This window comes from Balaenoptera musculus, chromosome 8, assembly GCF_009873245.2.
Source record: "Balaenoptera musculus isolate JJ_BM4_2016_0621 chromosome 8, mBalMus1.pri.v3, whole genome shotgun sequence".
NCBI classification, from domain to species: domain Eukaryota; kingdom Metazoa; phylum Chordata; class Mammalia; order Artiodactyla; family Balaenopteridae; genus Balaenoptera; species Balaenoptera musculus.
In genome coordinates, this window is record NC_045792.1 from 97,587,497 (window position 1) to 97,613,268 (window position 25,772).

Consider the following 25,772-nt stretch of genomic DNA (forward strand, 5'->3'; position numbering starts at 1 on the left):
CTCTGTTTGGCCCCCATTAAGGTGAGCCCACAGGAGACTCTCCATTTCCCAAACCTCAGGGAAAGATGATGCCAGCCCTGAAAGAGGCTGGCAAGTCTGGGGAACCCAGGATGACAGAGGACTAGGCTGAGGGACAGTAGGATGCCAATGGTCAGGGGTTTAGGGGAGAAAGGCCAGAGCTTGGGGGACATTTTAGACCGCATGGGTTCAAAGGACCCATAGGGATCACAGAAACCAACACAACGCCCCCCCACCCCCGCTGTAAGAAGGGTGAATTTTTACCAATATCTGGTCCTCTCTCTGTCTCTGGCCATACATCTAAACTACATTTCTCAGTTTCCCTTGCAGTTAGCAGGGGGCGTGAGTTGAATTTTGGCCAGTGGACTACGGGTCTCCCATAGGATCCTGCCCTCTCTCTACTGGATGCTGCAGAGACTCCAGGGCCCCTGCAGATGGCTGAGCCACAACAGGGAAGGAGCCTGGGTTCTGAATGACTGTGAGGTGCAGAGTGTCCCTACCACTAATCCACCCCAGACGGGACCATGAATGGAAAATAAACCTTTGTGTGTTAAGCTACGGAGATTTGGGGGTTGTGTGAATCGGCAGTCAGCCTACTGTAACCAATACGCCCTCCTCAGTGGGTGCTAGGTGCCCAGCGAGTGCCAGGGAAGTGACGGGTTCAATGTCAGAGCAAGCTGCTGGTCGGCCAGGGCTAGAACCAGCATCTTCCCAGGTAGAGCCTCAGACAGGGGACGCGGCACCATGACCACACACCACAACCTGGGCAGCACGAATTCCCAAAAAACTTTATTGTTTCAAGTGGCAAAATGGTATCAGTTTCTGTGGGGCGCCTGGCAGGGCGGAGGGAGACCGGGGGTGGGGCTGGGCTCCGCCCGTTACAAAAATCAAAGGCTTTTATAAAAAATGCTATAAACTGGTATCAAAAGAAAACCCAAGGGAGGCTGGAGGAGGAAGCAGAGAGGGAGGCGGGAAGACAGCGAAGGAGGGAGGGACCTAAACCTTCGACCGCTAACAACTGGTTGGGAGGGAGGTGTGAGGGGAGTTGGGACGGTGATACAAAGTGCATAACTGTGCCTCCCCAGACGGCCCCCGGAGGTGGAGGGGGCAGAGGCTGCAGCCTGGGGCGTGGGGGGCTCAGCAGTCTCCTTGCCGGGGACCCCACAGGGACAGGCACTGCCTGAGACTGCCAGATGGGAAGGACCTGCAACAGGAGGAAAGAGAAGAGGTCAGGCAGAGACGTGGGAGTAGCGGAGGCGCTTCGGTGTCTCTCCCCCACCTCTCCACACCCCCTCCACCGCGCACCCGCCTCCCCACACCGCAGCCTGGCTTCCCCAGCGGAGCCCGGCGCGATGGGGACCCTGCTGGGCACCTGGAGCCTAGTGAATGCACCCCAGGGCCCCAGATTGGAAGGGTGGGCAGACCACGCTCAGGCCACCTACAGGGCACGGGGGACCCTCCTTGAGCCCAAGAAGGAAGGTGGGGGTGGACGTCCCCAAGCCAAGGGACCCGCCAGGTCTCTGGAACTTGGCCTCCTCTGCCTGCTTCCAGCCTCGCAGAGAAAGAGGGATGGAGAGCTCAGGTCCAGAAGAGGGTCTGGGGCCTCCTGAGTCCTCCAGGGCAGGCCCTCTTCAGCCCTGAACCCACTCCCAACCCCAGACAGGCCCCAGCCCGGCTCCTGCCCTCACCTCAGTAACTTCTCAGACCTTCTTCTTCTTCAACTTCAGGGCTTGCAGCCAGTTGGGCGATGATCCTTCTGACCTTGAAGGCAGAGGGCGAAGGTCAGAAGGGAGTGGTAGGGACAGAAACGCCCCTCCCACCGGGAGAGGTGGTCTCGGGCTTGGTTAGAGACCAGCACTCCGGCACCAACTGAACAGAGCAGACTTGGGTCATGCCAACCATCTCAAAGCCTCAGTTTTCCTCTCTTGTAAAGCAGGGTCTTCCTTTTAAGGCCGACGCAGTGAGGCCAGTGAATGCCCGGCGCTTAGGTCACCTACCCTGAGGATTTCTCTGGCTTGGGAGGTAACGCGAGGGGCTTCCCCAGCCCCGGGACCTTGCAGGACTTGGAGCGATGGATCACGGGCTCCTTCTGACTCGACTTGCTCTCTGTCGTTTCCCCCTCATCAGCCGAGCGGTTCCGGGAGCGCAGCTTGGCCTGAGACAAGCCAGGTGCAGACAGATGTCAGAGGGGCAGGGAAGAGCAGCCACAGAAGGCTAGGCCTTCTCCCCAGAGTACGCCGTCCCCAGAATCAGGCTCAGACCCCCTCCACCTCTCACCCCAGTGGATGCGAAGTCGCTTAGAGATGAGCTTCCGCCAAGAGCTGAGCCATGCCTGGCACACAGCAGGCCCTCAAAGAGACACTGCTGAAATGAATGCAGACTAACTGGGCTGGACAAAGCCAGCAGGGGCTTCCCGTCCCCGCGCCTCTGTTCCCTCTGTCTCGAATGTCTCCCCGCCTCACCCTGCATAGCCCACTCCTCCGCGCACCTCGAAGCTACAATCACATGTTCACAGGAGGGCTTCCCCAATCTACCCTCCCATCCTGCACCCACTGTCTCTCCCTCCCTCTGAGCAGGCCCACCTCTTACCTCTACCCCCCCCCAGTGACACCTAAACTTCTCCCTTCACCAGGGCTAATGATGGCACGGCTCACGTCCCCCACTACCCTGGGAAGTTGTGGGAAACAAACACGCCTTGTTCTTCCTTCCATCCTACTTAGCGCGCAGCACAGGGAGAGCAGAGTGAGAGGAAGAACAGGAGGAAGGGGATCGGGAATGAGAAGATGGATGGAGGGAAGGCAGGCTGGATGCAAGGTGGTCAGATGGCCCCGTTATCAGACGGTACCTTCAGGGCTGACGGGCTCAGGCCAGGAAAGAGGTTGACTTTCAGCCCCTTGGTCACCCGTGTCCGGCGGTTCTGAGGCTCCTCCACCACTTCCTCATCTGAAGACGGTACCCGTGAAGCCCGCGGCTCTGCACGGGCCCAGAGAAGAGCTCAGCACAGGCGGCAACCCCAGACCTCCCCGCCCCTGCACCGCCCTCAGACATGGACACGGATGTCATCACACGATACCCCGGCCCTACCTGTAGAGTCCTGGAACAGCCTTGCGTCCGACTCTGCCACCTCCGACAGGCCCAGCGTGCCCCCAGGCCGGATGGCCGGGGCCCGGTGCCCACGCTTGCGCCCCAGGTTGGCACGGCTCCGATACATGGCACTGTCCAGGATCTCGGTGTCCTGCTCAGGACAAGGGTAACACCACTGCCACCGTCTTCGTGGTCCTGCCCCATCCCAGGGGAGCCCCTAACAGCCTCGGGCCGGAGCTTCCTGCTTTCTGCCTCCCGGACTGAGACTGCTCAGGGCCCACACAGATGAGGGAGGCCCAAGGGACGAGTACCCACCCCCATACCCCCGACAACATCCCACCCACTGCCCTGGGCTCCCCTCCACTGACCTCGATGAAGGAGAAATCCTGACTGGTGGAGCTGGCGGGAGGGCCCTGGGGGGGCCACTGGGGGGTCGGCGTCCGGTCCTGCTCGCTCCGCCCAGTCCCTGCAGGGCCCCAGGTGCCGTCCACCTCTTCTGTCTGGCTGGCTTCACCATCGGGCTGGGGCCTCCAGGAGGGCAGAGGGTCCCGGCCAGGGTCCAGGGGCTCCCCCTGGCCAGCGCCTGCTGTGGCCCCTTCCTCCTCTGACAGCTCCCTGAGGCCCGAGGTTGCCGACTCCCTCCGGGCCGCGGCCCTGGAGCTGCTGGCAGCCAGCATCTCCTCCAGCAGGCCCTGGGAGCCGGAGGGCGGGGAGCGGGCCAGGCATCCGCCAGGGCTGCAAAGGACCAGAGGCCAAGGTCACGTGGGACCACATCTCCCTCCCCGAAGGGCGCTTTCCCCAACCTCTCCCTCTCCCTCGTCCATGCTTCTCCCGACAGGCGCCTCATACAACACAGCACAGAGGGCAGCACCTGGGCCAGCCTGGCGGGTTCAAATCCCAGGTCCACCACTTACTGAGACTTTGGATGAGTGCCTTCACCTATAAAAGCCTCGGGGTCTCCTAACTACAGAATCACTGGGGGACTGGAGTGAGACTCTAAAGCCCCCAGCACAGTGCAGAGCCCTCGGTATGTGCCCTATAAATAACGGTTACTATTACCACGACCGTCGCTGTTGTTGATGTTGTCAGTGTGTCCCTCCCAAGGGCACCAGCTTGGGTGGTCACTCTCCTTGGGATAAGCCAGGCAGCGGTCCATCTGCCCAGCCTGCCTCTTCGGCCCCCACCCTCCGGGTCGTCCCTCCCCGTGCCCCAGTCTCACTGAGCACCCGACCCTCACAGATGGCTGTGTGTCCGACTGTGTGTCTGGACAAGCTGTTCCCGCCTGGAAGGCTCCCCCACTGCCTCTCTGCTCACTCTCCCTGAAGTTCAATTCCTCCTCTGAAGCCGGCCGGCTCCCCTCCCCCAGCCAGCGCTCTCCCCAGCCCTGCAAGCCCTGGGTTCTACCTGCCCCAGCCCCTGCCTCAGAGCCCGTGGTTCTTTGTCCCCACCGCCCATCTGTGAGCAACTCAAGGGCAAAGACGGGCCCCCTGCCACCTTTGTGCTCCCAGCCCTCGGCCCAGGGCCTGGCCAGGAGCGGGACGGAGCAAATATTTGCCGAGGGAATGAGAGGCTGGGTCACCTTGCACCTCGACACAGCGTCTGCGTCTTCTGCCCGCCGCTCCCTGAAAGCATGACAAGAACACAGCAGGCACAGCACACCACTCTCACTAGCTCACGTTCCTCACACGAGGAGCCTGTGTTGCCCAGCTGCCCCCCCGAAACACACAGATACACCTGCACACTCTCACGGCACATCTCCTGCAGGGAAGTGTGCACTATTCATCTGTCACTCCTTCCACACACACCTCGTACCCGCCACACCACAAGCACAGCAGAGCCACACCCGACACACACACACACCGTGCACACAGGCATGGGAAAGGCGGGCAGGACAGCACCCCGGAGCCAGGCCACGAGTCCCAGATTGGAGGGGAAGAGCGTGAAGCAGGTGAGTCAGTACCAGGCCAGAAGGGGATAGGGCAGGAGAGAGCGTGTGTCAGTCTGTCCTTCCACAAGCTGCTGACAGATGGAAATTAAAGCAGTCTTGGGAGGGAGGGAGGGAGGGAGGGAGGGAGGAGGCGGAGGTAGCAGCAGAAGTGCAGCAAGGCAGCGGAATCAGGAGCAGCCCTGGAGGGGGGCCAAAGCCAGCTTACCCTGCTGCTTAAAATCAGGGAGGCCAGGGAGGGAGGGGGCAGCGGCAGCACCCCACCCAGCCTGAGGAGGCCCTGCCCACAGCCTCTCCCGGGGTGAGGCAGTGAGGAGGCTGAGGGCAGGCCCCGAGAGCTAAGGGGACGTGAAACAGCGGATGGGTGGATGGAAAGATCGACCTCCAGAGCGAGACCTGGCCCGGAGCCACGTGGGCAGAGGGCAGTGGAGGAGCTCGGTGGGCTCTGGGGGTGACCAAGGGGTGGGGGAGGGAAGCATTCATTCCTGCTGACTTGTCTAAACCCCACTCACCCTTCTCCCCATCCTGGGAGAAGCTTTCCTTCTCCTTGTTCTGGGAGCACCCAGAACACCTATAACCTGAGCCGCTCCCTGGCAGGGAAGCAGGTCAGGAACCCATCCTGAGCACTGCCCACTCCAGCACACATATGGACTGCACCCCTTGCCTGTGGCCTTGGCAAAGTTACTTATCCACTCTGAGCCTCAGTTTCTTCATCTGTAAAATGGGGATAATATAAGTACCTATACTTTGCCGGGTCTGTTGGCAGAAATATACACCCAGCACGTAGTTAGCCCTTGATGAATTTTTAGGGTAATCATCCTCGTGCTCAACACAGGTTCCCGGCCTGAGGACTTGTCTCATACCATCTCTATCCCTCGCCCACCTGGACTTAGAGGCTCCTGAGGACCGGGACTCTATCCAACCCCACGCCCACAGCCACTCCAGGTGTAAACACGGGAATCGGCATGTAGTAGATGCACAAAAAATCAGTTTCCTTGTGTTCAAGGCACCAAGACCGAAAATGAGAGAGGTGAGGACTGAAGCTAGAATGATGTGTCTAAAGGGGCAGCAGCTGACCTTGACCCCAGAGAGACAGGAAGAGCACCCAGAGAGATGGTTACAGGGCTGGGGCCCAAGGGAACGTGAAGGAGCCCACATTCACAAGCTGTGGGGCCTTGAGAAAGTCACACTGCCTCTCTGGGCCTGCTTCCCCACCCACGGAATGAAGGAGCTGGCCTCAGTATCCCTGCGGGTCCTCTCACATTCTGTGAAGACCCCCCCGCCGCCAAATGGCTGGGAGGCTTCTGCCTCGCTGCGGCCTGGGGGCAGAGGCAGGAGATGACCAGGAGGCCAGAGAGAGGAGAGGGCAGTGCAACAGCTCTCAGGAGACCCAGGAGTGCCACTCCCACCAGGACGAGGTGACCTAGACACAGAGGGGAGGGGCCTGAGCTCTCCCCCACGCCGCTCTTGTCCCAGTTATATGGACAGTGGTACAGCCAATGACCACCAGCAGGGGAACCTTCGCCCCACACAGGATGATGACCAAAGTGTCTTCCAAGGCCTCACTTTCGGGACAGCCCCTCACGTCCATCCACACTTGCAAAACAGATACAGATACTGGTGGTGAGCATTCAGTCAGTGACGACCACGTGCCAGGCAGGTTTCTATCACTTCCTGTGTATGAACTCCTAGCCCAACTCCAGAAAGAGACGTTGCTGACTCAGTGACCTTAAGCGGGTCACACCACTCCCCGACCTGCTAACCGGAGATGATAAAATCCCTTTCCCGCTTCACAGGGTAGGTGTGAAGATCAATGCTGTGGGTGTCGGGGGTCGATTACTCCCAATTACAGACAAGACACAGGAGGCCTGAGCAGAGACGGGACTTGCCCAAGGTCACAGGGGTGGTGGCAGAATCAGGACCCAAACCTGGCACACAGGCCCAAAGCCAGCTGGCTCTGAGCTGTCCTCAAGGACTTCTCGTTACGAGGAGAACCTTCAAAATTTCCTCTAAAGAGCAACTTTCCAGAGGGTAGCATTTCCCTAAGTTAGATGCTCAGAACACCAGCCCCTTGGATATTAGTCAAATAAGCTTGAGAAACATCACATTAGAGAAAGATATACAGGTTCCCTTACTCCTGTGCTTCAGTGCTAATATCCATACTCCTTAAGTCTCCTGTACGCCCACTGAGTACACAGTGGCGTTTTCCAAACACACAACATGGCCGGAAAAACCCAAGCGTTTTCAAGGTGTGATGGGGACCGGAGCTCAGAGAGCTGAGCGCTGAGGACTCTCAGCTTCTCTGCCGATACCCTTCCCCTTCCCCAACCCAGTCCCCCAGCCAGCCTCTCCCTCCATCCTAAACCAGGGGAGATATTCTCGCTTTCCCCCTCCCAAGGCCCACCCCAATCTTCGCGGAAAGGTGGAGGGCTGTGGGTCCCACTGCGTGGTAGTCTAAGAGCCTTGAACGCAGTAAAGACGCAGAAGTGAGAAAGAGACATTGCTGGCTCGGTGACCTTAAGCGGGTCACACCACTCCCCGACCTGCTAACCGGAGACGATAAGATCCCTTTCCCGCTTCACAGGGTAGGTGTGAAGATCAGTGAGGTGCAGTGTGCAGCTGAGCATGGGGCACTGCGGAGTTCTGAGAAGTTCTGAGAGTCCCGGGAAGAGGAATCCGGGGCAACCACGGGGAGCCTACACTCTCTTCCCACCAGGAATGTTACAGCTCAGAGAGGTCCAGCAACTTGTGCAGGATCCCCGGAGCCTGTGGACTCCTGGTCCCGGGCACTCAAGCCCTTCCTGCAGGCTCCACCTCTGCCCACACTCCTCCATCTTCCCCTCAGCAGCCTGAGCCCCCAGGATACTCCCCGGGGCATCGTCCTGGCCCTAGGCTCTGTCCACCTTCCCCTCTCCCTCCTCCTCAACCCCAAATGCCTCTCCTGACCCCTCCAACACCCCACCGATTCCCTCTAGACACTTCCTGGGCCCTCCTGCCCCCCTCCCACTACCATCAGCCCCTTCCACTTCTAACACAGATCCCATCCAACACCCCCCTCCCTTCTTCCCTTCACGCCAGGTGAGAAGCTCCAGGGTTGGAAAAGGTCAAACCTGCTACTCAGTCAAGAGAATTAAACCCAACCTCAGTGGATGGAAATGTTAGGGAAATAGAAACAATGCCTTTTTAGCACCCTTACCAGGTGCAACATCACCTCAGTTGGTTTTAGAACAGAAAAATCTCAGGGACAGACTGTGGTTGGCTCGGAAAACTATCGGTTTGTGTTTTTTTTTGGAAAGTTCTTTTTCAGAAACTCTGTGCATGGAGGCCAAGGTCATGGGGCCAGGAGCCAGGTCCCAATGCCCTTCAGGTTCTTTTTTTCTTTTTTTTTTAAACCAGGGTTTATTCTCTGTTGTTGTTGTTTTATTTTTTATTTTATTTATTTATTTATTCATTGGCCGTGCCACGAGGCCTGTAGGATCTTAGTTCCCTGACCAGGGATTGAACCTGAGCCCGCAGCAGTGAAAGTGCAGAGTCCTAACCACTGGACCGCCAGGGAATTCCCGCCTTTCAGGTTCTAAACTGATGCCCTCCTGGGCCTTAAGACAAGGCAGGCAAGAAGCACAGAGATCCTACCCGCTGCAAGAAGCAACGAGTGCCACTGCCCGCTCCACCCTGACGTGGAGCGCTCAGGCCAGGACGATGCAGAGTCCTCCGCCCCAAGCCTGTGAAAGCATCCGTGTTCCCTGGTCCTGGAGCACCTGCGGCTTCAGGACCGAGAGGCCTGGGGAACAGCCACCAGAAACCAACCAAAGACAGGACATATCCTCCAGCATACTCACAATCACCAAGGAAGCCTAAAGCACGGGTTGCAAAAGTCACACCTCAACCATCACATTCATCGTTCAAAAAAGGAACTCACCTGTATGTATGTCAGAGTTCAGTTTAAAAAATAAAGCAAAAATTCACAGTCCAAACCACCTCAATTTTCCAAACACTACAAGTTCTTGGGGGAAGGCAGTTTCTATCCCCCTTACAAAGGATGCACTTTTCGGACAGCCATCACTCCTTCCCTCCCCACCCTGGGATGGCGCTCCCTTACCTGACTCCAAAGCCGGGGGATTCCCCTGCCTCTGATCCGGGTTCCTCGGGGCAGACGGCCACGGAAGGCAGGGGAGCGTCTCCGCCCTGGGTCTCTGGCCCACTTGTCTTGCCAACTCCCAGCTCCCTGGCCTCCGAGGGGTCTCTGGCCTCCAGGCCAGGGGACAAGACGCCGTCGTTCCTCGGGCCTGGTTCGGGGGGCTGGCTGACCTCCCCTACCCCATGTTCCCTGGCCTCACTCCGGGCCCCCAAGAGCTCCACGTTCCGGAGCCCCGAGTCCTGGGTCCAGTCCGTCTGCCCCACTCCACACCCCCGTGGCCCCCGGGAGCTCTCAGACTCCAGGTCGCAGGGCATCTCCAAATTCCTCAGGCCCAGATTGTCGCCCCAGTCCACTTGGCCCGCCCCGAGCTCCCTGTTTCTCAGCCCTGGGTCAGGTGTCCAGTCTGCCTGACCCACGCCGCGCTCCCTTGATTTAAGGAACTCTCCTGCCTCCACACCTGACCAGTCGGTCTGCCCCACGCCACTCTCTCTGGCCTGGCTGTGGTCTCCTGCCTCCCCCACTGCCGCCAAATCTCTGCCCCTCAACCCGACCTCAGAAGTCCAGTCCTTCTCCCCGACTCCGATGCCCCTGGGCTCCACAGACCCTCCAGTCTCCAGGCGGCCGGCCAGCTCCACGTCGCTCAAGCCCAGGTTGTCTGCCCAGCGCACCTGCCCCATGGCATCCTCCCTGGCTTCACTCAAGCCCCCGGAACGCTCACAGCTGGACACTTCCAAGTTCCTAAGGCCCAGCTGGTCCCTCCAGTAAATGGTCCCGGCCAAGGTCTCCCCGGGAGGCACAAAGTGGCCGCCTCCTATCTTGCCAGAAGGGCTCAGGCCAGCGCCGCTCGCTCTGTCGTTGCCAATGATGCCAAACTGATGGCTCCTCTCGGCTGCCTCCACGCGGAAGTCGCCGCTCCAGTCCCGCTGCCCTGGGCTGAAGGCCACCGCCTCTGGCTGGGGGACAACGCCGAGGCTGAAGTCACCGGCCCAGCCTCGCTGCCCCCCCTCCCTGTCTTCCTGGTCGGCATCACCGGGGCTCTGGCCCCCTGCCTGCTGTCTTCCCTGCAGCCCTCCAACCTCCTGGCTGGCACCACCGCCTTGCCAGCTGCTCTGGTCTCTCTGTCCCAGTGCCCCATCCTGTGACTGGGGGCTGCTGGGGCTGAACAAGCCCCCGGACTCAGTCTCTTCAGGCCAGCTTACATCCCTGCTGGCCTCGCCCAGGCTCTCTCTGCCACTCAGAATCTTCTTCTCAAACTCCTCGTCCTGTTGTTGGGCTTCCTCGGGGCTGAACCCGGCACTCAGGGCTCTCACTCCGAAGCCTCTGTCCCGGGAGCCGAGGGCCGTGGAGCTGCCACCGCGGCTGTAGTCTCTCATCCAGGCGCTCTTCCCGAAATCCTGGCCCGGCTGCTCTGCACCCCGGCTGCTGCAGGTGCTCAGGGAAGCATCGCTCTTCCCGAACTCCTGGTCCTGCTCACCTGCGTCCCGGCTGCTGCACCTGCCGAGCTGGTCCTTCCTCTCCAATTCCTGGCTCTGCTCATCTTCACGCCGGCCGGCGTAAGCACCCAGAGACTCCCTCTTCCCAAATTCCCAGTCCTGAAGGCTTGCATCCTGACTGCTGTAAGTACCCAGAGAATCTCTCTTCCCGAATTCCTGGTCCTGGATTTCTACATCCTGGCTGGAGGAAGAGCCCTGGGAATCCCTCTTTCTGAACTCCCAGTCCCGAACATCCCCCTCTTGGCTCTGCGGAGTGCCAAGCTGGGCTGGCTTTCCAATCACCCGGTCCTGGCCCGCGAGCCCCCCTGGGGCCGACACTCCACTCCCATCTTGGCTGCCGACCTCCATCCCCTCCTGGACCTCCATCCCCTCCTGGCCGATGCCACACCTGCCGGCCCACTCCCTGGAGCTCCCCTCCCCCACTCCGTGCCCGCACTTGTTGGTCCAGTCCCTCTCGCCAAGGCCTGGGTCCCCTCTAGGGCTCGCACCCCCAAGGCCATAGTCCTGAGAAGTGTCTTGGGACCAACTGGAAGGACTAAAACTGCTGGGATGTGTGTCTGCTACAATCCCAAATTCACTCTGCAGATCTTTCTGGGCCCAGCCAAGGAGTCCCTGGGAATCAGGAAAAAAGAGAGAAACAATCAGGGTGAGAATCAGTCCAGAATGAGAGAGTCAGCACTGCCTAGTGCCCAAGAGCCCCACTTTGGCTACAGAAAGCCTGGGTTTGGATCCCAGCTGTGTGACCTTGGGCAAATCACTTAACCACTCTGGGCCTCAGGGTCCTCATCCTTAAATGGGGTAATTCCTACTGCGTGGGGTGGTACAAGAGGATTAAACAAAATCATTTAAGCCAAGTACTCAGCATAGCGCCTGGCGCACCATGGACACTCAATCGATGATCCCATGGTCATGTTTACAGCCCTTGGGCAACACTTGGCAAACCGCCAGGAGAGAGGCTGCCTGGCAGAATGGACTTCACATGGGTATGGGGCTATACTTTCAGCAAGGAGAGATCAAGAACTCTAAGCCCCTCCACGATCTCCTTTCCAAGGCAAAAATCCCAACGCCACCCAACACCCTTCTAGCCCCCGGGAGTTCCCAGCCCCTTCCTCCCTAAGGAAAGCACCCTCCTGTCTAGGCCTCCCCGGGAAGACCTCTCAGTCCTCGCCCACCTGCCCGCCTGCCCGCCTGCCCGCCTGGGAGGCAGAAGGGACAGCCTCCTCCTGCACAGGGGAAAAGACCCAGCCGGGGCTCCCGGCACCCCACCCCACACTCCCTGACTCACTCCTGCGGGTGGGGGAGCCCTGGGCTCAGGGCTGCGGAGCCAGCCAGCCTCATCCCGCAGCGCTGCGTTGGCCAGCAGCCTCTCCAAGACAGACATGCTGGGCTCCCCGTCCCCAGGTCGGGCCATGGCCCCTGCCTCCTGCCCCCTGCCCGCCCCAGGCTACTGGGCGCGGAGGGTGCCAGGACAGGGCTGGGCCGCTCCCCTCGCCCGGACCTGTCCGAGTGCTCCGGCTCTGGCTCTCGCTGGCCCTGGCCCCGCTCCCTCCAGAGCAGCTGCAGCTCCGGCAGCCCCGCCCAGAAGCCAGTTGAGTCACCCACATCCTGGGACAGACACACCTACTTCAGGAGCCAGCCTGGTCTTAACTCCTTCCTGCTCCTCCTCCTCCCCCCACCTCTGCCCCTGGAGGCCCCCAGGCTCCGCCCTCCTTCCAGCCCCACCCCTACCAGCCCAGGCTGGGCTTGAAAAATGCATTTCAAAAGCCACCTGGACCCCAGCCCTGAGATCCTGGGGCAGCCTGGTAGGAGAAAGGGCACTGGCCCTGGAACTGGCGCTCTGGCCCTGGCCCAGCCACCAACTTGCTGGGTAACCTTTGCACAAGGCTCTGCCTCCTCGGGGCCTCAGCTGCCTGTCTACAGAGGCAAGTCTGAGCTTAATAGTAATAATGTTCATAAAAGGCAACACTCACCAAGCACTCGTGATGAGCCAGGCACTATTCTTAGTACTTTACAGGTACTAAGGTAACCGGCACACTACAAGGTAGAGCTCATCACTGTTCTCCCCATTTTACAGATGCAGAAACCAAGGCACAGGCAGAAAAGTCACTTGCTCAAGGTCACACGTGGGCAAAGAGCAGGGCCAAGACACGAACCCAGGCAGTCGGGGTCCAGAGCCCATAGCTCTAACTGGCTATGCTGGTGCCCTTCATAATGCCACCCATAATAATGTACTGAACGCTGTCTGCCAAGCATCGCACCCAGCGCTTTCCATGTCTATCTTACCCACAATACAAGCCTAAGAGGCAAACGTTATCATTGTGAAAGGACTCTGAAGCTTAGAGGTTAGGGTATGTTCCCAAGACCAGTCAGCTGGTGGATGCTGGAGCCAGATAAGAACTCACACTAAACCCTAAGCACCGTCCCATACCCTCTGCTCTGCCAGCTCTGCCAGACGGTACAGCTCTGAGGGGCACGTCCTAGGTGCCCTTGATCATGGCTGGATCCCAAGCTCTGATCACATAAAATCCATGTTGAAAGAACAAAGCCCTCCGGAAGTCCTGGCCTCCATCCCAAGCCCCGCCCCGTGCCCTGTCCTCACCTCAGAGCAGGCACTTGGGGTCTGTGTGTCCTTCAGCTCAGATCCAGCTCCCCGCCTTGCACCTCCAGCGCTGGGGGGCGGTGAAGCCAGGAGGTCATCCAGCCAGTGGGAGCTGCTCTCAGGGCCTGCAGGCTCGGGGGACGCCCTACATGGGTCTTGAACCTCTGTCCTGGGTTGGGTGGTCTCAGCCTGGGCCAGGGTCACGGCCTCCTCCTCGGCAGGCAGTGCCTGCCCGGGGTCGGGGATGGCGGCAAAGAAGACACAGGGCTGGTCACGGGGTGCTGGCTGCTGCTGCCCCAGGACCGGCTCCAGGATGGGCAGGGTGGCCTCCCTGGTGGGCAGAGGAAGCAGGGATCCCTGTCCGGGCAGGGGCTCCTGTTCCTCGTACCTCTCCTCTGCCTGCAGCAAGACTGGTCCAGGCGGGTCCCCTGCTGTTGGCAGGGGCTCGAGGGGGACAGCTGGGGACTGAGGATGGCTCTCCCCATCGCCCTGTTGGGTTGGGGAGGTGCCCGGACCATCCGCCTGCACCCAGGAACCAGGCCTTCCTGGGCCCTCTGGAGCTGGCGGGGCCCCTGGCGCCTGCTGGGACACTCCTTCCTCCCTGCCGGCTGCAGCCCAGTCTCCAGCCTCTGCGGCCTCCGCGGCCTCCGCGGCTTCAGTGATGGGGGAGGGGGGCGGGGAGTCCAGCCGCCACACCCCTAGACCCGAAGGCCGCGTGGGGAAGGTCCATTCAAAGGACTGTGACAGGCTCCAGCTGGACTGTGTCTCACTCCCAAAGGGATGATCCAGGGCCGAATGGCTCCCCTGGGTTTGGGGCAGGGCGGCCAGGGAGCCCCCCAGTTTCTCCTGGTCTTCGCCGGGCGGCCGGAGCCCACCTTCAGAAAATCGGCGCTGAGCCAGGCTGACGGGACGCAGGTCCTCACCCTCTGTGGCCGCCACCTCCCCAGATGGCAACGTCCAAGGGAGGTCTAGCAACTCACCCCCCTCCGTCAGGGGTTGGGGCAAGGCGGCTGGGGGCTGCTCCGGGCTGCGGCGCCCCGAGAGCTCCTGGAGGGGAGGGCTGCTGGGTCTGGGGGCCTCCGGGGCTCCCAGAGAGGGGAGCCCCGGAGTAGGGGGGTGGCAGGAGCCCTCATCAGGAGGGGCCGCAGCTGGGGATGCCGGAGTCTTGGGGAGGCAGGGAGAAGCGCCGGAAGCTGCAGGGCTCTGGGCTGCTGGAAGCTGTGAGTGGCGGGGAGAGCTCTCATCGGGTGAGGAAAGATGGGGAGACTCGGGGGCCGAGCTCGAGGCTTCAACGGGGAGGCCTGGGCTGGCGGAGCCTCCATTCTCCAAGGTGGAGCCTGGACTGGAGGGGACCCGGGGCTTGGAAACCTGCAAGAGAAAGGTCAACAGCCTCACTCACCACTCAGCTGGGTGGGGACCCGCTGCCACCCCCACAGGGACCTCAGGTCAGCGGCCGCCTCGCACTCTCACACTCCACGGAGGAAGCCCGGGCGCAGAGGGAAAGCCACCCAGGATGGCCGCAAGAGGCTCCCACAGGACTTCGAGTGTCTGAAACGTCTCGGGGTCCACAGACCCCTCCTTTTGGCCCTCTCCCCACAAAATGCACGTCGCCTTATTCACACGGTATCACTCACACCACTTCAGGTGGTTCAAACCCTCCCGCCCACACCCACCCACCCCAAAGCGCACCTAAGGATCTTCTAAAGGGTCCACGGTTCACGGGTCAAGAACACTGGCTTTACAAAGGGAAAAGGAAAACTGGGACTCTGGCTGTCTGTGTGTGCGGAGGTTCGGCCTCAGAGCAGGACTCCAGGCCCCACGCAGCTCCAGACCAGCTCCCAGGAGCAGCTCCTACCTCCCAGGGGTGGCGTGGAGCTCTGCACCCTGCTCTGTGCGTCACAGTCTCGCCTCAAGGAGGCAGGCAGGCCGGCCTCAGCGTTCAGGTGAAAGGCCCAGGGCACGGGAAAGCACCTGGCCCAGAGCTACCCCTGGCCCGGCCCTTGTAAGCTGTGTGCCTTCCTGCACAGAAGTCACTCCGAGCCTCAGCTTCCCCATCTGTACCCTGGGGCTGGTGGCAACCATGTCCGTCTCACGGTTAGGTGAGGATTAACTAAGATTTGTGCACATGGCCTTTCAGGATAGGACTTAGAGGAAGAATGGATGCTGTGGGACACTGGGGTCACCGAACACCTGGCACTCCTTTACCCCTCCACTCAGCCTGTCCCCAGACGGCAAAGTGAGTCTCGCTCTACCTGACCTCTGCCCACCCCCAGAGATCACGATTCCCCTGCCGCCCTCTTGCCAGTGGGGCTATTTCTGCCACATCATCACCCACTGGGTCTGGGCAGGGGGAGGCATCCTGCTTCCTTCTCAAGGCCAACTTCCATTCCCTCCACCCTCTGTCCCCTCTACAAATCTCTGGTTAATTTAAAGCTCATGCCCTTGAACTACACCAGCCAGAACCCCTCCTGTTAGAGCCCCCTACAGACCCCTCCTTCCCTCAAAAGCAGAGCTCCTGGACCACTGCGACCCTCCCCAGAGCTACCCCTGTTATAACGCATAGTGATTCCAACAGTCACACCGTCAACCCACCCAGCATCCTGGCTCCAGTCCTTGCCCTCCTCTTCCCCGATTACTTTGTGACCCACCTGTCCCCAGGATCCTACCCTAGACCTTGTCCTTACCTGTAACGACTGCTCCTCCACAACCTCATTTTCAGGTGTCCCGCTCACCCATTCCCACCCACATCTGTCCACCTCCCTCTCTCCATCCCCCACCCCACTTAATCCCTCAGCCCCTCTGAGAAGCACAGCCACTAACCCTCCTTCCTTCTCACTCCCTCCCTTCTCTCTTTATCACCACTGATGTCACTTTTTTACACAGCTCCCTCCCTCACCCTACTGCTTAACCTGTTTAAATACATGGCTCTCCCCACCTCAAGGCTGCACCCGGGCAGCTGTGCTGGACGCGGCTGGAGAAAAGCACGCAACCAGGACGGCTGGGCCCCCTGCGGCTCACCAGCCCCTGCCCTCAGAGGGGCCCCCTGCGGCCCAGCAATCCCACTGCACACCCCCCCACACCCCCCAGGCAATGCTTTCCCATCTGGTCTCCTCAAAACTCCATAGTTCCTCCCGGGCTCTCTCAGCTGATGGCCTCGCCCCCCTTCCCTGAGAACGCAGGGGCCGTGGGCGGAGGACACCCACACCAGCACCCACAGCCCCGCCGCCTGCACAGGAGCCCAAGCACCCTGCTCCCTGCCGTGGTCGTGAACTGTCCTTGCTCAGAGCTAAGGCCAACTCCTCCTCTCTCTGTCCTGCATCACTGATTTTTCCTACTCTACTGGATCACTTCCATCAGCACACAAACTGCTCTCGTTTCTTCTGGCTTAAAAAAAAACAAAACACACAGTGCTGTTGACTCCTCCTCTCTCCCTGGCCACCACCCCTTTTCCTTAAACACAGGGCTCTGCATTCAGTATCTATCACCACAGCTTCTCTCGCCCATCCTCTGCTGAAGCCCCTCCAAATGGGCTTCTCCCCTCACCCGCCATCCCACCGCTCTGGTCAAGGTCACCCACGACGCCCTGCAGCTAACTCCCACTTCCCGGCGCTCATCTTCCTTGCCCCATGGGGAGCGTCTGACCACTAATCCGTCCTCCTCCCTTCTCCCGCCCCCCCCACCCCCCCAGTCCTGGAAGCTACTAACTTCATTTGGCTTCCAGAGCACTCCACGCTGGCTGGATTTTCTACCTCACCGCTGCTCCTTCCCGCTTCTTCCGAGCTCCTCTGCTAGGCCTCCTCCTCTTCCCTCCTCCGCCTCACCCCCTCCCTTGGTGATCTCAGTTGTCTTTACTACCATCTCGACACTGACAAGGCCCTGCAGCTCCAGACTCAGATATCCCACTGCCCCCTCGACGTTTCCACTTGCATGTCTACAAGGCATCTCCAACTCAACAAATCCAGAAGCAAGCTCCTCTGATCTCCCCCAATCCTGCTTCATCCTAAGAAGTCCCTTTTCCGTAAAGGGTAACCTTCTGATCGCTCACCTCAGAAGCCCTGGAGTCACCCTTGATTCTGCTCTCTCCTCACATCAATCTATCTGCAAATCCCGTCCACGCCACCTTCAGATCCTAGACAGAGGTCACCACTGCTCGCCGTCTCTACCACGGGCTATACCTCCAGAGTCCATGACCCCATCATTTCTCACCTGGGTTATCGCAACAGCCCCCTAACTAGTCCCTGCTGCTGCCCTGGGCTCCCTGCAACCAAGAGGGCAGGGTGACTCTTTACAACTAAAACAGCAGAGGTCACTCCTCTCCTCCAGCCCCTCAATGGCATAATCCCCTCACGCAAGCAAAGGTCCTCCTAGGGGCCTGCAAGGCTATCACCTCTGGGTCCTCCCTATCGCCCAACTCCTCCTCTCTCACTGCGATCCAGACATCCAGGCTTCCTTGCCGGGAAGGTACCAAGTCCTTCATACTTGCAGTTCCCTCTGCCAAAAATGCTATTCCCCAACATCCACATAGCTCACTCCATCCCCCTCTTCGTAGCAAGGCCTCCCCCTGTTACCCTCACCCCAGAACCCTTCCAGGTGTCCCCAGCACCTGTCTGACACACTACACATCTGCTGGCTCGCAGGGATGTCTGTGTTGGCATCTGCCTCCCCGCATTGGAAGGTGAGCTCCCTGAGAGCAGGGGCGGTCTTTGTTTCGTTCTCTGCTGTTTCCCCAGTACCCAGGTCACAGTAGTTGCTCAATAAATACTTTTGGACAGACAAATGAATGGAGTCAGGTCTCCCTCATGGGGCAGATAGGACAGCCTCTGGCTAGCAAGGGCTCTGTGAGTAAGAAGGACCACCCTTCACATCACTTACTCAGAAATTCAGGCCATCTGCCCTCTGAGCACACTGTCAGGAGAGGGGATGTAGCAGGAAACCCCCAAGAAAGGACTCTTCCTCTCTTCTGAACCCTGAGAAGGCAATCCAGCCAGGGAGAGCCGAGGACTCAGACCCTTCAGATCCTGCCTCAGCTCCTGGGTAAGTTACTTAACCTTTCAAGCCCGGGTGTCCTCACCTCTCATATGGGACCAAAGGGGCCTGCCAGCTAGAGTTAGTCAACATTCCTGGGATGTGCCCAGCACACAGTAGGTAATCAAGGACAGTTGTTCTGGACACTGTAAGAGCCTCAGGGCCTGAGCCACACTTAGCCAGGGTGGCCTGGAAGTGGAGAAATCTGAGTCCCAGGGCCAGCCCTTGGGCCAGTCACCTCCTCCACGGCCTCCGCTCCCCCACCTAAACTACAAGGAGGTGAAAGAGATGATCTCAGATGACCCTTCCAGCTCTAAAATAGCACGGTTCTGATTCGCAACCGGAGGGTAACTCACGTCGGTAGGTGGCTCAGAGCTGGCCAGCTGAGCCAGGTCCCCGTTGAAGGCCAGGTCCGAAAGGGGGTTCCTGTGAGGGAGAAAGAGGGGAAATGGAGGCCTAGAATGGAAAGGCCTGTCACAGGGTAGATAAGGGAGAGCTGATCACGGGTCTGCCTAAGCGACTGCAACTGCATCCAATGTTAACTGCCTCCCACCTCCCACAGGCATTTCCTACTGGGGGACAGAGACGCTATGCAGTTTCCACAAAGTGCCCCAGAGACAGTGCCTGTTCCCCACCTGCACACCAAGGGTTAAGTTCCCCCAACTCCTCTGGGAAGAGGATGCAGCTTGCCCAGACCCCTCCATGGCCCCCAAAAAGATACCCGCACCCCTTCCCTTAAGGGGTTAATGTTCTCCTGCCACCAGGGAGAATGCAGCTGGTCCCGCTGCCCTGCCAATACTTCTTGAGGAATTGCAGGGGGAGGGAAAGGGGGAAGAGGGAAGAGTGATTTTCCAAGGTTGAAGTTGTTCATTTTAAGCCTGGCTTGGAGCAAAGGAGGGGAAGATGAAGGGCGGAACCCAGCCTGGACAGGGTGTGACCTCCTGGGAGCCCAGGCCTGGGACAAAAGAGTTGATAGGAGGCCCTGCCTTCCAGGCACTTTAAGGTGAGAGAGGGGAAAGGCTGGAGGGCAGGGCAGCGCAGGGTAGGGCAAGGGTCTTACCTTCCAGCTCAGCTCAGACCACAGCGGCCCTGCCCTCCACAGCAGCAGGAGTGGGAAGGGGCCTGTGGGCCCAGCAGAGCTGCCAGGGGTCCAGCTGCCAAGTGCCTCAAGCAGCTCTCCCTGCCCTGAGGATGGCCTCCATGCAGCTGACAGCCCTCAGCCTCTTCCAGTGCCCAGGGGCACCTCCTGGTCAGCCTTCTTTTATATACTGGCACCAACTCTAGGCAAGTATACCATATGCAACAGTCTCCAACCTAGCTGTACTTCCTGTGCGTTGACACTAGCTGGCCTGGCATCAAGGTGTGTTCGTGTCTTTCCTCTCCCATCAGACTCCTCCTCACAGCCAGACTGTGCCCTCCTCAAACTGACACACTCACACACACACACACACACACACACAAGCACCTGGCACACGGCTGCACCCACAGCACGAGCTAGCAGTTAAAGTTAAAAGCACACACTGGAATCAAACAGACCCGAATTCAAACCCCAGCTCTGTCTCTCTCACTTGCTAAGGGACCAGGGGAAGTCACTTTTGAGCCTCAGTTTCCTCATCTCTAAAATGGGTTTAATATTCCCTTCACTAAACAGCATGGCTGTGGATTAAGTGAGGCAGAGATTGGCTCTCAGTATAAAAAAAACCCTGAAAATAAACTTCCATACCGTACATTTGAACTCTACTATAAACATACCTCAACTCTGTATAGACAACTATCATTGTAAAAAGAACACAGTAGCACTGTCTGCTGGGGGAATGTTTTGTGACTCAGACCTAACCTAAAAGCGAAGATCACAATCCCAGATGCAACTACCCACTTTGTCCTCCAGGCTGCAACCAAACATACAGCCTCCCACCCCCTCACCTCTCCTCGGGGGTCTTGCTGGGCTCTTCAGGGCACTCTGTGGGAGACTTTGCCGGCCCCTCCTGGGCCCATTCCCTGGAGAGGGTCCCACCATCCTCATCCCTGGGACCTGTGACCACACCATAGGTCCTGGGGCCATATCTTGAGCTGCCATCATGGTTAAAGGTGAGGCGGGAGCCCCAGAGGCGGTCAGGGCTGGCCGGGACCTCCTTCCTCGGCTGTTCCATCTTGGCCAGGATCTCTTCCACTGTGGTGGCTGCAAAGCGCTCCGAGGCTGGACGGAAGGGCGCGGGCGCCTTCCGCACACCCGTCGGGGCGGCACATCGAGCTGGAGGTGTCAAGGGGGCTACCTCTTCTTTCCCAGGCTCCTCTTTCACAGTCTCTCGGGTGGCTTCTCCTCCAGTAGGGGTCTCAGCCATAGGCCTTGGTGCAAACGGAAGGGGACGCTTGCTGCCACCATAGGGCTGGGGTCCCGCCAGCATGTTCATCTTGCGGGCAGAAGGCAGCTCGGCCAGAGGACCCCGGGGAGGCCGAGGCCCAACAGGCACCAGCAGGCTGGGCTTGGCAGGCAGGGCTGGCTTGGCGGGCAGGGCTCGGGGTTTGGGCTTGACAGGGGGTTTGGCCCGAGCGTCACCTACCAAAAGGAAAGGGTTGGTTGGGGGGATGTCAGAAGAACAGCAAGCAAAACTTCATCTCCCACCGTACAAACTCAGAATGTTCACATCCTTCTAGGTACAAGTCAAATGTCACCTCTTCCACGAAGCCTTCCTTGATTTTCCATACACATGCCAGAAACATCTTCCATCTCCAAATTCCCAAAATGTCTAGTCAATCCCCCTTATAAGCTAAAGCTATTTAAGGGTCCAGCTGGCAGCTATTTCTCCCTGTACCCACTTTGCACCTAGTACACGTTCTTAACAAATGAATGAATAAATGAGCAAATGAGCTAATAAATGAGTACCTGCCTACCCATATCAAGTAGTCAGCCCATCATCTCCCCAATGTAGTCCTCTCCTCTTACATGATACTCTGCTATACTACCATTCACAGTAAACTTGTTATCCCAGCTCAGCTTCCCTACTCTGCCACCCTGCTGCCCCCTCCCCCAGTGCACACCCAGGCCACCTCCCCACTGTCATCCGGTGTGTGATCAGGAATGCAAACTTACTATTGACCTAAGCCAAACAGAAGTAAATCTGGTATAGGAGGAGGAAAAAAAAAAAAAAAAAAGACCAGAAACCCATCTTCTATGTAAGGCGTTTCAATACCAAATAAAAGACCTTGAATTACTCATGGCCACGGCCCTTTTAATAGAATCCTTCATCGCCCACTCATTTGGCTCAGGGCAAGAAAGGCGTCTAGACAGGGAGCCAGGAGGCCTGGGTTCAAATCCATAGGTGCATGCCATTTCCCCCCTAGGCCTCAGTTTCCTCCTCTGTCAAACATGTGGTTTGATCCACACCATCTCAAGGTTAGTCTGCTCTCCTCTGCTGGAGAGCTACGATCTCAAACAGTTCTGAAGGGTCTCAGTGGGAGCTAAGAACCTTTCAGACTCATCCTGCCCGTCCTCAGTACTCCTCCCTCCCTCCCTCCCACTGCACAGAGTCATCGTTAGCCCAACCGCTCCAAGACAGAATGGGGGTTCAAGCCTCCGCCCCTCTCACCCTCCTCCCAGCCACCCCGCTGCCCCACCCTGCACCCATAGGTACCTGGCTCAGAGCCAGCAGATACCAACTCCTCCTCCGGCTCCCGGGGCGGTAGGGAAGCCATGGCTGTGCCTTCCCTGAGAGCAGATACTTTCATCACATGCGGCGGACCTGCGTGAGAAGTGGGAAGCAGAGGGGTGTGAGCTGGGGTGGCTGAAGACCCAGGAAAAGAGAGAAAGCAAAAGGGTTGGGCGCTGGCAGTAGGCTAGGTGGCGAGGGACGTCTCCTACTTCTGGCAGAAGCAGAGTGCGGGACAGGAAGAGGGAACTTGGGGGGGGGGCGCTGGGGGAGGTCAAGGGAGGTCCCCAGCCGCCACACCCTCCACACTTCCCAAATCACTCTCCAACTCTTGTCTCCTAACCCTAAAGTCCTGGAGCTTCAGGGAGCCACGCACTGCTCCCTCCCGTGGCCATCTCTCCGTGGCACCCCACTTACCTCTCCCAAGGCACCCCCCGGGGTCCGGTGGCCCCACTCGAGGTATCTACTCAGGGGCAGAGTAAGAGGTCCGCAAAGCCTGAAGTCTCTCTGTGAATCACCTCATGGGAGACGGGAAAAACCCGCTCCCTCCTCCCCAACCTGGGGCTCCGCCCCACCGCCTGCCTGCCTGCCTCCCCCTTCCTGCTCACCCTCCTTCTCTCCCTCCCTCCTGCAGCTGGGAGTGGTTCCCTCTCCCCCCCGCTTCCCCCCTCCTCCTTCCACATCCCTGCCCCACTCCCGCCTCCTTCAGAGCTGTCTCATCCAAACACGGAAAAATAAGGAATAAAAAGTAAACATCTGGAATACATTTTTTTCTTTAATTTCTCAATCGCTTTGGCTTCAGCTTGGAATTTGATGAGGTAAAGTCAGGGCCTAGTCCTGTTGCCATAGCAATGGCCTCCCACTGGATTTCCAGAGCCTCGCCAAGAGGAAGGAGGAGCCGGCCCAGGCCTGGGCTGGGAGAATGGGACAGGGCTTGAGAACATCCGGGGGGCGGGGTGGCTTGGGGGAAAACTCCCTAGGGTTCCCTTTCTTGGACAGTCACAGTGGGACAGCCTCAGCCTATGAATGTATGTGGGCATCACTCACCAGCCTAGACTTGACCTGAGGGGTTTTGAGGGGGGCTGAAGTAGAAATGTTAAACCTAATGACACAACCCTATGGTAGCAGCCAAACGGGTGCCCCTCCTCTAAGCTTGTAACAGAAGCTTCAGGTCTGCTACACCAGATTCAAACGCTGGGTGGATCTACCACTTTCTAGCTCTGTGACCTTAGGCACATTGCTGATTTCTCTAAGCCTCAGTTTCCCTATGTGAAAAACACAGTTACTGAGACTGTTAAGAGGCTTACATGAGGGACTTCCCTGGAAGTCCAGTGGTTAAGACTCTGCGCTTTCACTGCACACTGCAGGGGGCACAGGTTCTATCCCTGGTCAGGGAACTAAGATCCCACGTGCCATGCAGCGCAGCAAAAAAAAAAGAGGGAGGCTTACATGAAAGGATGCACACAGTTGCTGACCACAATGCCTAGCACCTAATAAGTGTCCAATAAATGTTGGCCATTATTAGTATGATTCCATTTAGTGTCACCAATAAGCTAACACATTGGTGACCACCTCCTCCTTTCCCCAAACCACAGGCTTCCGTTGTTCCAGACCATTCCTTCTCTCCTGCAGGCCCCAGTCATGTCACCTGCTCTTCAGACACTTCACCACCTCCTCAGTTCCCACCCTGGCTCCTGAAGCACCATCCCACCCTCAAGACCCCCCCAGGTTGACGGAGCCCTGCCCCTCTTGTTCCAAAGGAAGAGGGGTATTTCCTATCACCTAGTGTGTCCACAGTCAGTGAGGATGACCCAAACTTCTCCAACCTGCAAGGGGCACTGCCTTCCTCAAAGTCACCCACTCCAGCTGGTCTGGCAAGACAGCACCAAATCCGAAGGGACCTCAGGTGTCCAACCATTGCAAAACCCACCCACCTCTCACTTTTACCCTGCCCCAGCTTGTTTGAAAGATGGGAGAGAATATGAAGGAGGTAGAGAGATACCCATGATTGTCAATCCCTTGGTCAGCCAACTACCACACAGGATGCTCACTGTGGGTGGGTGGGTGAGTAACTGTGCACAGCCGGTCCAAGTGTGCATGGAGGAGGGGCACATGACGGGAAAAAATAAAATTAAAAAAACACAAGATTGTTTCCTTGTCCCTGAACATTATTACCAGGGACATGGTGTAGGTGGTTAGAAATGGAGAGGAACTGGTCCAGAACCGAAAAACCCTTCACCTGGGGGCCTGGTGGACACCTCAGCAGCGTGAGGAGCTGCAGCAAAGAAGCTGCAGCTCGCCTTCCCCAAGAGGAGGGGGTCGCAGCAGTTCAGAGGCCCCAGCCAGGAAACCCAGGGGAACAAGGCCAGAGCCCAAAGCTGTAAAATCTCAGTGGCTCTGAGCATTCCCAATCCGTAAGAGTCAGGAGGAGACTAGCTGACCCCTGGGAGCACAGGCCGCCGGAAGGGCAGGGGAGAGGCCAGGCAGCTCCAGCCCCGGGGCAGAGGCCCAGAGAAGCATCGCCGCAGGCGGGGTCGGCCCTATAGACCTGGGATCTCCGGCCGGATCTGGGGCCAGAGAGGTCGGAAGGGACAGCCTGTAAACTGCTGGAGGAGGGAGGGCCAACGGGAAGACGGAACAGCCCGGGGCGAGGGGCCGTCTGGAGGGGCCCAATGGGGAGCTCTGGACACAGAGGGACGGCAGCAGCCTGAGAGGAGGAGAACAGGGTAGAAGAGGAGGAGGGGGCGGCGGCGGCAGAAGCAGAGAACCTGTGCGCGGGATGCGGAGCAGCCGGCGAACAGACGAGGGACTGGGGACGAGGACCGGGTGGGGGCGGACTGGAGTGCTTGGGGGCGTGCCGAGGGAGCCGGGGGAGGGGGCTAGCGCAGGCCCGGGGGTAGGGAAAGGCGGGGGTCCCTCCAGCAGCTCCGCCCGCCCCCGGCTCCTCCTCAAGCCCTCTCCCCCTCCCCCCTTTCTTCTGGCTCGGTCAGCACGAGCTCCAGACCGTGCACCCACCGCCCCCGCGCACACGCGGCAGGTCCCCTGTGTCCCCCGCCTACCCCGCGCCCCCGGCCCCTGCAAACTTTCCTGATGACCCCCCCCCCTCCCTCCAATCTCAACCGAGGTCCCGACTGAAAAGCGCCCACTCCTTCCATGCCTCTCCCCCGCCCCCAATGCCGGACCCCGCCCCCTCCTTCGCCCTCCCGCCCGCCCCCGCACACTCACGCGCTCCCCCAGGATCCGGCTCCGCTCTGCTCGGGCTCGGCACCCCGATGCCAGTCTCCGCCGCCGCTACCGCCGCCGCCGCCGCCGTCACCGCGGGACCAAGCCAGTAAGAGCTGTGGCGGGGCCCCGCCCCTAGCTCCGCCCAGGTCCACGCCCCCAAAGCGCCTCATGAATATCCATGAACCGGTGAAAACCGGGAGTGGATAGACCGTGCAGAATCCGCCGGGTCGTACGCAAATAGGCGCAGCCCAGGTACTCAATTATTAATGAGTCTTGCAAATGAGGGGCCTGCCACAGGCTGAGACCCCGGCGAAACTGACGCAACTTAGCTGCTAAAGAGCGCTTGGGCAAAATGGCCACCGAGACGACTGCCTAGAGAGGAGACTGCCTTAGGACGGCCCAATTCTCAGGCCCAGCCGCCTGTACTGATTGCAGCACCATAGAGTCACGGCTAGAGAAAAGGTAACCATTGGCTGACTAGAGAGGCTTCCTGTGCAAACACCTAAGAGCCTACGCAACGTGGCCACTCCACGTGTATAAATTCAGGTTTAGAGCCACCGCGGGGATGACTGGAAGCTCTATTTTCCTCGCTAATCCT

The 25,772-nt window shown here is 59.0% G+C and overlaps 1 protein-coding gene across 2 annotated transcripts; it reads right to left on the minus strand.

Moving 5' to 3' along the window:
* Nucleotides 1-784: 784 nt before the first annotated feature.
* On the minus strand, nt 785-25,260 carry TNKS1BP1 (tankyrase 1 binding protein 1). Of its 2 annotated transcripts, XM_036862039.1 has the most exons (13): nt 22,367-22,511; nt 21,935-22,042; nt 20,226-20,859; nt 18,659-18,728; nt 13,278-14,645; nt 9,147-11,290; nt 3,471-3,837; nt 3,103-3,253; nt 2,864-2,991; nt 2,296-2,382; nt 2,016-2,173; nt 1,707-1,779; nt 785-1,222 (listed from the first exon to the last, which is right to left on the minus strand). In XM_036862039.1, the coding sequence occupies exons 2-12, from the start codon at nt 22,026-22,028 to the stop codon at nt 1,719-1,721; spliced, it is 5,262 nt and encodes a 1,753-aa protein (XP_036717934.1). In that variant the 5' UTR covers nt 22,029-22,042; nt 22,367-22,511; the 3' UTR covers nt 785-1,222; nt 1,707-1,718. The 2 variants fall into 2 exon arrangements, with proteins under 2 accessions (XP_036717934.1, XP_036717935.1); XM_036862040.1 differs by lacking the exons at nt 2,296-2,382; nt 22,367-22,511 and adding an exon at nt 25,175-25,260.
* Between the last annotated feature and the right edge of the window lie 512 nt (nt 25,261-25,772).